The 12,876-nt window shown below is 45.1% G+C and overlaps 1 protein-coding gene across 2 annotated transcripts in view; it reads left to right on the forward strand.

Moving 5' to 3' along the window:
- PAPPA (pappalysin 1) overlaps positions 1 to 12,876 on the forward strand; it is a 249,771-nt gene that overhangs the window by 180,480 nt on the left and 56,415 nt on the right. For both annotated transcript variants that reach the window (XM_039475070.2, XM_074395239.1), the window contains exons 11-13: positions 1,812 to 1,925; positions 3,553 to 3,688; positions 6,078 to 6,291. In XM_039475070.2, the coding sequence (XP_039331004.1) occupies positions 1,812 to 1,925; positions 3,553 to 3,688; positions 6,078 to 6,291 (464 nt within the window). The remainder of the gene's footprint in view (positions 1 to 1,811; positions 1,926 to 3,552; positions 3,689 to 6,077; positions 6,292 to 12,876) is intronic.

Below are 12,876 nucleotides of genomic sequence, written 5' to 3' on the forward strand. Positions count from 1 at the left end.
TCAAAAACACCTATGTATAACAGGTGTATGCACTACTTGCAATTGACAACTATACGTTTTGTCATATTTGCTTCATGTCTCTTTCTATAAGAAAAATAACACACCACAAATAAGACTGAGGTCCCTTTTTTTAAATCCTGACTCACAGTGTCATTCCCCTTCCTTGATACACAGAGGTAACTACCACCCTGAATTTGATGTATGCTTCTCTACTCTATTTTTAATTCACATGAACCGCTGGGCAATATATAGTTTTGCTTTGTGTTATTTTTATAAATGACATCATAATGTACTTAACCATTTGTACCTTGTTTCTTTTTTTCCACTCAGTCTTATGCTTTGCGATCTCTCCATGTTGATGTCTATGAACTCACCATTAGGGCTTCCTTTTCATTTGGCTAGGGACCATACTGAGCCAAGCATTAAAATATTTTTATATTGTCCTTGTATATGAATACAGTTCATTTTTCTTACTGTTCCTTTGCCATATAGAATTCTATCATGTGACTATTTGCTATTTTATACATTTCTCCTCCAACAGGAGAACATAGGGACTATTTCCAATCTTTTCCTACTATACTTACTGCAGAAATGGATATTCTTAATCCTTGTATATCCATTTTTTCTTTTGTTTTTGCTTGTTTTAGGTGTTTATGTTTGTTTAATATTGTTGAGGATATATCACTTTTTTTCAATAGCATATGAGAGCCTCAGAGCTCTCCAGGTCAGCCGTACTTTTCAGATGAGTAGAATGCACTGAGAAGATATGAAATGACAGGCCCAAATTCACAGGGAGGTTTTGAGAGGAGCCACATTAGAGAGCAGAGGAGAAGAACCAATTTGGGATGCTCTTCTACCAAAGGTCTCACGAATTTCGAGGACTGCTCAGCTGTTTCTATTCCCTTATTGCGCTGTTTGTGTTTATATATGCATTTGTAATTACTTGACTAACGTCTGCACAAATTGCCTGCTCTAAGCTCTTCAGCATGTCTATTCTACCATTTTGTCCCAGAGTGTTTGACAAGCCATAGTTACTCAATAAATGCCATTCAAATGAATGAATGAACCAATAAATGAAATGACATTGAATATGCAAGACTCCTCAGTTTGAAGAATTCTGCTTGTCTATATATGTTTCCTCTTTCTTTTAGTACTATTTGGTATTATCTGTCATTGAGAATGAATTTGTGTGTGTGTGTAGGAGTGTGTATGTGTGTTTAAAGTTTTGGAACTGATTTTCTTTGTTGATGGGGAAGCAAATGCTAATGTTTTCACAGTCTTTTCTCTGTTGTAATACCACTCGGAGCACAATTTACAGATTTGTTCTAAAATCGTCTGCTTGACATTCAAGATTCTATGAGATCTAATTCCTCCACCCACCTTTTCTGCCACTGTCCCTAAGTCTTAGTAGTAACAGGCATTTTATCACAACCTCAGCATTCTGGGTTTCTGCTTTCCTCTGAGCCTGGCTTCTGTTCCCTCTGCCTGCAATGCCCTTCCTCTTATCACTGTGCTGCTCTTCCAGGCCCAATTCAAGTATCAACTCCTCCATGATGTGTCTCTAGAGAATATCTCTGTCATCTCTACCATCAAAGTACGTTATCTATTATATCCTTAACAGCATCGAGGATTACCTCTTCTACATTAGAATGTGAGCTTCTGAACCAGATTCTGGTCTTTTCCTCCCTGTTTTTCCCTGTGGTGCCAAGAGCAAAATAGGTGAACAATACAGGTTTGTAAAATTGAATTAAGTTGAACTTTTGATACTCTCTAAAACATGGTTTTTTTTTTTTTGGTCTATCTTTTTCCAGGTGTGTCGAACCAAGGTGATAGATCTCAGTGAAGGCATTTCCCAGCATGCCTGGTACCCTTGCACCATCAGCTACCTGTATTCCCAACTGGCTCCGAACACTTTTTGGCTCCAGGTAAGCTGAATCTCTGAGAGCTTTGGAATCTCAGGCAGTGAGCCACAGAAAACACTGACTCCCATGACCCTTTCTGAAGATGGGTTGTCTACCTGCTGAGGGTGTTAATTGTAAGAACAGGAAACAAAACACTTAGCAGTGTGATGCTTCCTGAAATGGAATCCTAATTGCTCATGGAATGCCCCCACTGAGCTCTTGTTTTAGCAAAGAGTTTGGATGTATCTTGTCTGTCTGGAACCTCCTATTCATTGTTCAAGATCTTTTAAAATGATCTTTTCCTTTGTGAACCCTTTACTGATCACCAGAGGAAGATGTGACCATTATCTTCCTTCTTGTCCTGCACATGTGAGGTTGCTTGTTGGATGGCACTACATGGTCGTACAGAGCTGTCTGCGGTCTTTCTTTCTGGCTAAGCATTGTGGATATTATTGCATTTTGGTTTACATGTCACTGACCTACTTTGAATTCCCCAAAATGCAAAGGCCATTTCTTTTTTTTTTTTTTTTTTTTTTTTTTTTTTTTTTTTTTTGAGACGGAGTTTCGCTCTTGTTACCCAGGCTGGAGTGCAATGGCGCGATCTCGGCTCACCGCAACCTCCGTCTCCTGGGTTCAGGCAATTCTCCTGCCTCAGCCTCCTGAGTAGCTGGGATTACAGGCACGTGCCGCCATGCCCAGCTAATTTTTTTGTATTTTTAGTAGAGACAGGGTTTCACCATGTTGACCAGGATGGTCTCGATCTCTTGACCTCGTGATCCACCCGCCTCGGCCTCCCAAAGTGCTGGGATTACAGGCTTGAGCCACCATGCCCGGCCGGCCATTTCTTATTTAGCTTTCTCTCCTCAATGCTGAGTGCAGAGACTGACATGGAGAAGTGACAGACAATCATGCATACCATTTTTTTTTTTTGTGTGGGTTTTAGTGTGCACCAGGACCTTTGCTACACATTTTGCTCTCATTATCTTACTGGAACCTCACAGCAATCCTGTGATATACCTGGTTTTTTGTTTTGTCTTTTTATTTTTTTGAGACAGAGTCTTGCCCTGTTGCCCAGGCTAGAGTGCAGTGGCACGATCTTGGCTCACTGCAACCTCCGCCTCCCGGGTTCAAGTGACTTTCCTGCCTTAGCTTCCCGAGTAGTAGGGACTACAGGCATGTGCCACTATGCCTAGCTAATTTTTTGTATTTTTAGTAGAGATGGGGTTTTGCCATGTTAGCCAGGATGGTCTCGATCTCCTGACCTCGTGATCTGCCTGCCTTGGCCTCTCAGAGTGCTGGGATTACAGGCTTGAGCCACTGCGCCTGGCCTGGTTTTTTTGTTTGTTTGTTTGTTTGTTTTTAATCCAGCATTTAGAAATGATGGAACTTAGACCCAGAGTGGCCCAGCCATTCACTCAATATCACACAGCTAAGTAGGAGCAGAGCAAAGATTGAAATTGGGTTTCTAATCTCAAAGCCTGCGCTCTTCACTGTTCAGTTTCATTGCTTCTTCTTTCCAATCTTGAAGCCCTGACGAGTAGTAGTCCAGTTCTTAAAAAGGAAATTTCTCCACAAGTACATTCCAGTGTGGCTGCCTCCCCACCACGTGACTGAGGGCACATCTGACCCTCCTATGTCTTCTCAATTTCAGGCATACTTTTCTCAGCCAATGGTTGCCGCGGCTGTCATTGTCCACCTGGTGACAGATGGGACATATTATGGGGACCAAAGGCAGGAGACCATCAGTGTGCAGCTGCTTGATACCAAAGATCAGAGCCACGATCTAGGTAAGCATGCCCTCTTGGGTTTGGCTTGCTCTCGGTACTTGCTTCCACCTCTGCCCCATAACTAGTTGTGAGGATCAGCTTAGAATGAGCTCTTCCTTCCTTTATCCCTTTTCTTGCCTCTTTTCTATTTGGCATTCCGGTTGCCCTCAAATCAAGATGTGGTTTTATATCCAGAGAAATCTAGATCTGGCAGAGACAGGGATAAGGGGCCAATGGCCAAGCACTCCCTTCTGCCAGCCACCTTTAACCTCAGGCATCCCGTATCATTCCCCAAAGACCCTAAGAAGGAGCGATACTGAGTAAAAGCCATTTCCCCGTTGTACGTGTCAGCACCTGACACCCAAAGAGAGGCACCGAGAGACCCCAGGTCACATGGTAGGTCAAGAATTACTACTTAGGTTGTCAGTATCATAGCCTATTGCTTTTTACCCTATAACTTGGAGCATTCACAACCCTCCACCCCAGGTGGGGACTGTATCACCAGTTACAACCTCTGGAGAAGTTCCCAGTGGGAATAGGAATAGAAACGTTGTAGGAATAAGGAGGGACTTGAGGCGTCGGTCAGGTTCTACCAAGTGCCTGAGTGCAGGGCCAAGGGGGAGAACAAGGGCTGGACTTGTCACTTGTACGACACTCCTTTGCATACCCACATGCACCGCGGTTCAGAGGAGAGGGCCTGACTCCTGAGCTGACGGCTGAGGTTTGAATCCTGTCCCACCACTCAGTCACCGTGAGAAGGTGAGCAAGCTTCCTGTCCTCACAGCATGTCACTTAGAGCCTCGTTTGCTTCACCTACACAGCAAGGACAATGATACCCACCTTTGAATTGGAGTGCGCTATTATTTGACACTGTTGGAACCATGCCTAGCACAAAATCAGACCCTAAGACATTCCTGTTGTCGCTAAGAATTTCCTATGACACCTGCCCATTTCCAGTCTACCCTGGAGAGCTCTGGGCAGACTGGCTACTCCAAGCATTTGGAATTCTTGGCCAGTACTGAAGCCTGGACTTTAAAGCCATGCCCACACCATCCTGCAGAGAGTGCTTTTCAAAGACCTTTATGAGCAAGCAGGCAAGGGGTCATTTCAGGGTCAGAAAAAAGCCAAGGAAACAGGGAAGGTTTTCTTGTTTTGTTGTTATGCTTATTTACTGAGTTAGTTTTTAAGGCGCGGGAAATGTATGAATAAGGAAGAGTAAGGACACCCCTCTGGACTTAGCAGGATTCCTAGGAAATTTCCCTAAGTGAGAAACAAGTAGTTTTGTAGTTGTGACATAACCCAGGGCTCTGAGGAGAGGTTTTTTTTTAGCAGAGTGGGGAAAAGTCTGGTTCCACAGACCGTCTTTGGATCCTGCTACTGATGCCTGGGGCTCTTCTGTTTTTCCCCTTCACCCCCTGCCCCATCACCATCTTTCCCAGTCCACAGTATCGCAGCATTCTGCGGCATCTTCGCCTCTGGAACTGAGAAGGGCATCTGCTTCAGGCTTCCTTACACAGCAAGGAAGACTTCTCCTTACAGAGCAAGCCTGCCAGGACCCAGTTAGGTTTATACCATTTTTTGGATGTGAAAACTGAGTTTTAGGGGCTATCTGGAGTACGATTATTAGGAAGAGGCTACATCAGCATTTAAACTCAGCTCCACGCAGCGCCGAAGCCAGCTTCCGTTTTGCCAACTCCATCCGGCCACGGCCTTTCTTTCCTTTTGTCCCTTGGTGTATCTTTTCTCCCTGGCCCTCCCTCTTCCTTCTTGGAGAATAGAAACCTGCTGCCTGCATTAGAAAAAACTGAGGACTCTTGAGTGAGGCAAGCTTGGATTCTCCTTAAGAGTTTGAGTCATGCCTGGGCCGTGCTCCTATGGAAAGCTGCCCCTGCCCACGATCCTCAGCCTCCTCTGCAGACTAAGCAAGAGGCCCTTCCCCCTCAGGGCTGCTTTCAGGTTCACAGATGACTTAGGAGAGTGGGCTTTTTATCCTGGGAAGTGCCTGTTGCTATGAATTATTTCTGTCACTTTTCCAACTGACCAGGCAGGCAGCCTGAAACCCAGCAACTCAGACCAATGAGCAGCCCTACAGCAATGTGGAAGGGAGGCAAGAGCCTGGGTTGCTTGGCTGAGGGGTGGCCATCTAGGGGAGGGAGAGGGACTTTGGGCAGTAGGTGAAGGGGCAGCTTAGGGGGCAGGGAGGCAGGGGCATTGGAAAGATTTGGAACCAAGAAAAAAAGGCAGACAAAGAAACTTTCCATCAGACTCAGAATCCTCACCCACCGCCCAATGGTGCTTTTGTGCGGTGACATGAAAGGGTCTGGGGGCTTTGGGAAGGGCCTGTTGGGGAGGGCGTGATTGGACTTGAGTAATGAGCCTGGCCCCTCGGCCCCTCTGTCTCCCTTGACAGGCCTCCATGTCCTGAGCTGCAGGAACAATCCCCTGATTATCCCCGTGGTCCATGACCTCAGCCAGCCCTTCTACCACAGCCAGGCGGTCCATGTGAGCTTCAGTTCGCCCCTGGTCGCCATCTCAGGGGTGGCCCTCCGCTCCTTCGACAACTTTGACCCTGTAACCCTGAGCAGCTGCGAGAGAGGGGAGACCTACAGCCCTGCCGAGCAGAGGTAAGGGACCCACGGCCTACTTGTCCCAGGCCGTTTGTAACCAAGTGGAGACAGTGTGATTTTGAAGCTGGGTAGCCATGTGTGTGGCTATAAAAAGTCTGTGCATTTCTCCTGTCTCCAACCATCCTCTGGCCTCTGGCCGGCTCTGCCTTTGGGCTTGAGAGGCCCATGCATCTCTGAATTCCTGGGGCAATTGAGGGAAACAGGGTTGTGTGGTGAATAAAGAACTTCCTCACCTGGCTTGTAGTGGCAGAATTGACAATAGCTTGCAGGGTGACCCTGGAAACATCAGTTTCCTTCTCTGAGCCTCAGTGTCCTCATCGGAACAAAAAGAGGTTTAGCTCTCCCTTATCTCTGAAATACTGCAATATTCTGCTTCCTAGGTGGCACAGGTGGGAGGCATAACCCTCCTAACCAAGGGGGATAGAGACTGGTATTTATATCACCCTGGTTCACCATGTGCATCAGGCATAGGTGAAATCTCTCTGTCTTCCACAAGCCTAGCTCCTATGACCTCCTAAGAGCCTGTCTTTTGACTGCGTGATATCACTCCCTCAGTGCTTTTGAGCTGGCATCTGCTAATACACCCCGTTTGGAGCTACAAGGGAGTGGAGTTTCCCCAAAAGAATACAAGCTTTGGGAATACTCTTACTTGGGTTTGAACCTCCACATTACCACTTCTTAAATGTGAGTTCTTGGTCAAGTCACTTCAGTTTTCTGAGTCATAGTTTTCCATTTTGGAATAACAGATAAAATCTACTCCACAGGGTGGTGGTGAGGGTTAAATGTTGTGCCGCAGATGAAAACTGTTAGTCATTATGCAAATATAACATATTAAAAGAGAATATTTATGACCTTCTTTTGAGGATGATGCTGCTGCTTCTCTGCACAGAATTTTGTGTAGAGTTCTGAAAGTTAGAGCTGGAAAAAGCTTCAGAGATTATCTCATGCATCAGACATGTCCAAACTTCTGTGTTCCCACGTAGAATCACAGGGCCCAGAAAGGAGAGAACTTGTGCAGAGTTGCACAGCGTCTCTCAGATTTGTTTAATGAGATCCAGAAGGAGAGAGAGTTGTGATTTCTGTAGGCTCCCCAAGAGTGAGGCTCTCTGGAAGTCGATTCATACCTGGGGGGCAAGAAAAGAAAAGGGAAGAGGGGGACACCAGCCTTTCCCACGCCCCTGTTACCACAGAGGACACAAAAGGTGGTTGCAAAATCCACATTGTTTAGCACCTACTGTCTCTAGCTTCTGTTGTGCAAAGTCTGTCGCAATCTTTCGGAGGCAAGAGTGTCTTAAATATAACTCGTTGTCATATTTCACTCTAAAAGGATGTTTTTATCCCTTGTTCTCCAGACCCTATAAAAATAAGTTAATTCTCAGAGCCTGGGGAAATTATGTCAATGAAAATCCATCAGATCGTTTCCACAAGACGTCCCCATTCTTATTCAGCCATCCTGATCAAACATACGTTGACCGAGGACAGGACTGACTTGTTTGAATTCTCGATGCATGGCACCGGGGCCCTACGTAAATAGTAGCCGATATTTTACCTCTAAAACATATCGATCAATATGCATTTGTTAGTTCTTTGGTTGTAGGAGGAACACTGAAAGTGGGGAAAGTGCTGACCTGTATCTGACTAATTATGTAACCTCGGATTAGTCATCCCCTTCTCTGGCCTCAGTTTCCCCATCTTTAAAATGATGATAGTGGTTTGCATGGATTCTCCGTGGTTCTTTCCAATTTTAACAGTCTGTGATTCCTAAGAGCTGGGAAAGATGAGAGAGGACAGTAAGGTACAAACACTTGTGGATCCCCAACAGATAGGAACATTGTCTTGTTTTATTATTGCACCTTTTCTGGGAGGTATACCTCAGAGAAACAGAGTGAGTCATGACCATCCAGGCAGTAAGAGGTAAAATCCTGCTTTGTCTGTCCCTGAAAGCCATGCTCTGCCCACCACAGCAAGGCATGAGTAGCAGAGGAATTTTCAGAACTGGACCCATGTGAGCATTTGTTCAGTGGAACTCCGAGTGAGGGGATGGAGTTGCAGCTCTGAGGTCTTTGGCTGACTTGTTCCTGAGCTTGGATCAGGTTAGGACAGGCTGAGTCTTGAGGGCTGAGACTGCAGGGCTGCAGCACCTCCTCCTGAGTGCCCCAGTGGGGAAAGGACAGCAGCTGTTCATGGAGAGCTAAAGAGGCATTCAGCAAAACAAGCAGGACTCGGCAAACATGCAAATGCATTAAAGCAAACAAACAAGGGAGGGAAGAAAGGAAAAATAAGCCACAACTGTAAAGAGCCATGGGATGTTTTCCATCATTCCCAAAACACCAAAATAAATAGCATCACTTTTTATAGCACAAATTTCAGCTGGTCGTAGCAGAAACAGCCCACTTGACTCTCAGCTGCTCCCAGGTAGGGAATAGTACTGTTTCTCCCCTCTCCTTTTCTCCTCCCTCCCACAGCCTTTTCTGGTCTCCCTGCATCTCTCCCTCTCTCCCCAGTCCCTTTTCTACCACCTCTCCATCTCCTCTCTCTCTCTCTCTCTCTCTGCTTCTCCTACCTCCTTTCTCCTCCTCATTTTCTGTCTCTCCTCCTGAGAGCAGTGCGATGCCTACTGTGGTGCCTTGGGAGGAGCACTACCACAAAATCAGTTTGGGCAATGTATTCCACTCTAGCTTCAGGGATCTCTGGTCTCTTTGCAGTACTCGATATAAATTCAGAGACCCAAGAAAACAGGATTAGGTTTCAAAGGAGAAGCCCAGTTGTGGAATTCTAGTCAAATCCCAGCTCCACACCAAGTTGTGGAAAGGAGAAAAGGTGGGGAGAGGAGCATAGTGGTGGAGTGGAGGGTGGTGAACAGGCTTCTTTAACGAGAAAAGCTACAGTGGTGATATTGTGGCTCCAGTGTCTGTCACATACACACACACACACACACACACACACACACACACACACACACACACATACATATCACGTTCATCCACCCTTGTGGTTCTAAACAGAAACTGAACAGTTCATTATAGTTTTTAGAAGGCCAGCTTTGGGAGGAAAATAAGTTCTTCACATGGCTAGATTAACTCTTTTAGCCAGGGAAAACTTTGAGTGTTGTTTGTTGGTTGGGGGTCTGGGTACCCAAAGACTGGAGCCAAGCATTTCTAGAGTCTGTGCCCTGATGAGACCCTGTGTGTGGAATATCCCATTAGGTGATGATATAGGGATTCATAGATAGGATTTGAAACACAGAATGAAGCTGCTCTTGGCCAGAGACCACAGATTTCTCAGATCACTGCCACAATCTCATCCTGCTTCCCCAACCCACAAAGGAATTAGTGCCTCTCAGCACATTGGTTGGGAATCCCTAGTCTGGGGAATATAACTGCAAATGGAACTGCTGTGACTAAGCATATGTGTGTCTTTGACTGTACTGAATACTGCCTGACCCTTCTCCAAAATATTGTCCAATTCACAGCCCCGTCAGTGACCCACCAGAGTTCTAGTTACTCCGTATTCTTGGCAATGCTCGAGATTGCCAAAGACTCCTTTTGCCTATTTTTCTCATTTCAAAGGGTTCTGAAATTATAGAGCTCTGTTGTTTTGTTCTCATAAAATCATGAGGCCTGAAGCTGGGGAGGGCTCTCAGAGTTCCGGTTCTGTGCCCTAATTGGAGGATGGGAAATCTAAGGTCTAAGGAAGGGAAGTTACTCTCCTAAAGTCACCCAAGTTGGGGACAAAACCAGCACTGGAATCTAGTTCCCAGGAATCCAGTTATCTTTCCTCTTCGTCAGAGGTTCCAATACTCGTGTTCACCAGACCATATTAGTCCATAAACAATGTCGCTTTGGCCTTTATTAGTTATCTCCTTTAATTAGTTGCCAACATTTAAATATCAGGAGAGTTCATATTAAAAAACATAATACTTCTTGGAACTCTTTAAAGAAATGAGAAGCTTTGAAAACATCAGGCCCTCCATCCCACTAGGCAACCTTGGACTGGAGCAAAGCACTCTGCTCTTTGGCCAGGCACATCCCCTCTCCTCAGCACACCCCACTCGCCTGAACTCTGCAGGCCACTGAGCTTGCATCATTTAATCTTCAAAATCTTGCCGTCTTACCACACCACAATACTGGCTCCTAGAAATCCAAGGTAAGGAACCTGTTAGGATCATTCCCCCAGTTGCCATATTTCTGGGTACAAAAATGGGGTCCTAGAATAGTAGCTCTTTCTTAGTTTCACTTCCTAAGTGGTCTTGCAGAACTGATGCCAAGAACAGTTTTCCCTCCATTTTCCGGTGTGGAGCACTTGTCTTTTTTATCCTCATGTGAGCAGCCCAGAATAATTTATAAACAGCCTTTCTGTTACGATCTCTGCTTCCCCATGGCATAATTGCAGCTAAGTGGCAGGGCACAGCAGTTACACTGTGAGTCAAGGAACAGAACCAGGAGAGGAATGCTTGTCAGCACTAACTTCTGGCTTTATCCGGGTTCCAGCACTCTCCAGATATCTTGTCTCATGCATGACTGGAGACCATCCTTATTGACAATGGAGACAGCAATGGGGGATTAGCTATTGGATCAGGTAATGTTTTACCTGTATATGGAATTTGAGTCCGTACGTAAATACATGAAAAATATAGATAAGAAGAAAAGAAAAAAGATATTGAAGTATCTAATTAGCTCTGGACCCCAGGGACCTCCACTTTTGCCCAGATGTGCCTATTTGATCTATAGAATTTTCTGCATCCCTTCCCACTCGTCCGTCAAATCAGCTACCTTTCTTCCTTCAGAGAAGTGTCTTCATTTTCTCCTTCTTACGTTATTTTTATTTATTGCCCGTCACCGCTGTTCAATCCTTCCCTCATTTTTTTTTTTTTTTTTTTTTTTTTTTTTTTTTTTTTTTTTTTTTACGAAGCAGCAGAGCCTTTTCTTTGTTTTCCTTGTTTTGCTTTTTGTTTTTGTGTTTCAGAAATGACAGGGCTGTGTCACAGAGTGATTTGAGAGGGTCAGTCAGGGTAATGTTTATCGTTTTTGGACAGTGTGTTCACACAACCTTTTCCAACCAACAGGAGAGCAAAGAAAAAAGAGCAGGGACTTGGGGACAGACTGGCAGATCCCCATTGGAATCCTGTCCAAGCTGAGTGCCCTTGGGCAAGCAATTTAAAACTCTTAGTTCCAGTTTCCTGTTCTTGAAAATGGGAATAATATCACTACCTCCAGGAGCTGCTGTGTAGAATGCAAATAAGGTGACGTAGGTGAAACACGGCGGCCAATGCCTAACACAGATCACCTCCCTTATCCCTTTTCTTCCTGTTTTCAAGCTGCGGGCCAGGTGCAGACAGATGTGCTGAACAAGCAGGATGCCTCAATCCCCGAAGCATATTCTAGAAGGCCTAAGAAATGTCCCATGAAGAAAAGGTTATCAGAGTTTAAAAAATAGTGTGTACCTTGGCCCCTTCTGGAAATTCTCAATGGGTTATCCAAAGTATTGAGAAGTCCTGCGACTAAGAAAACTAACTGGTTTCATAAACTCAATGCTATCCTTACTCATGTGACCATGAAATCTTTTGGTCAGGTGACACATGAGATCAGGGACTATTTTTCCTTTTATAGCAAAAAGAGACAGAGTAGAGAGACCCATCTTCTCAAGGAGTTTTGTAGTTCCCAAAAGTGCAGTGGTACGATCTTGTCTCCCTGCAATCCCTGCCTCCCAGGTTCAAGTGATTCTCATGCCTTAGCCTCCCATGTAGCTGGGATTATAGGTGTGTACCACCATTCGCAGCTATTTCCTTTTATTTTTAGTAGAGATGGGGCTTCACCATGGTGGCCAGGCTGGTCTTGAACTCCTGACCTCAAGTGATCTTCCCAGCTCGGCCTCCTAAAGTGCTGGGGTTACAGGTGTGAGCCACCGTGCCTGACCTCCAAGCATTTCCCATACATTGGCCTTTCTAGTCTATAAACACACCAAACTCCGACCTGTGCTGTAATTTTGTACCTGCTCTTCCCTCTGCCTGGTTCTGCCTCTGTCCCAAACCTGTGTATGGCTTATCCCTTCATTTTATCCAGGTAGTAGTTCAGATGTCTCTTCTTCATGGATCCTTCTATGCAAAGTGCCTTGCCCCTCCCCACCAGCTGTCACTCTCTATAATTTCACTTTGGTTTAATGCCCTAACTGCATGTGTCGTTATCTCAAATGATCTCATTTATTACTTTTTTTGGCACATATCCTCTCTCCTGAAATATACAGGATAACAGGCATCTTGTTTATCCCCTCCGTCACCATGTTCCCCGTGTATGGAACAATGCCCGGTGCTCCGTAAGGCCCCCAGGGAAGGTCTGTTGAATAGATGAATGAGTGAATGGTGTTGCACCCTCTTGACAATCCTAATAAATAAATTATTTTTTTATTTCCACTTTACAGATAAGGCAACTGAGGTTCAGGATGTTACATAAATTTCCAAGGTCAAACAACTGATAAATGGCAGAGCTGGGGCTGCAGCCCAGATTTCCCTGGTTGATATGCCTTGTGCTCCTTCTACCTCAGAAAATGAAGCATTTCAGATTTTCATTTTCTATGAAGAACTTT

Source organism: Saimiri boliviensis, chromosome 2 (genome assembly GCF_048565385.1).
Source record: "Saimiri boliviensis isolate mSaiBol1 chromosome 2, mSaiBol1.pri, whole genome shotgun sequence".
Classification (NCBI taxonomy): Eukaryota; Metazoa; Chordata; class Mammalia; order Primates; family Cebidae; genus Saimiri; species Saimiri boliviensis.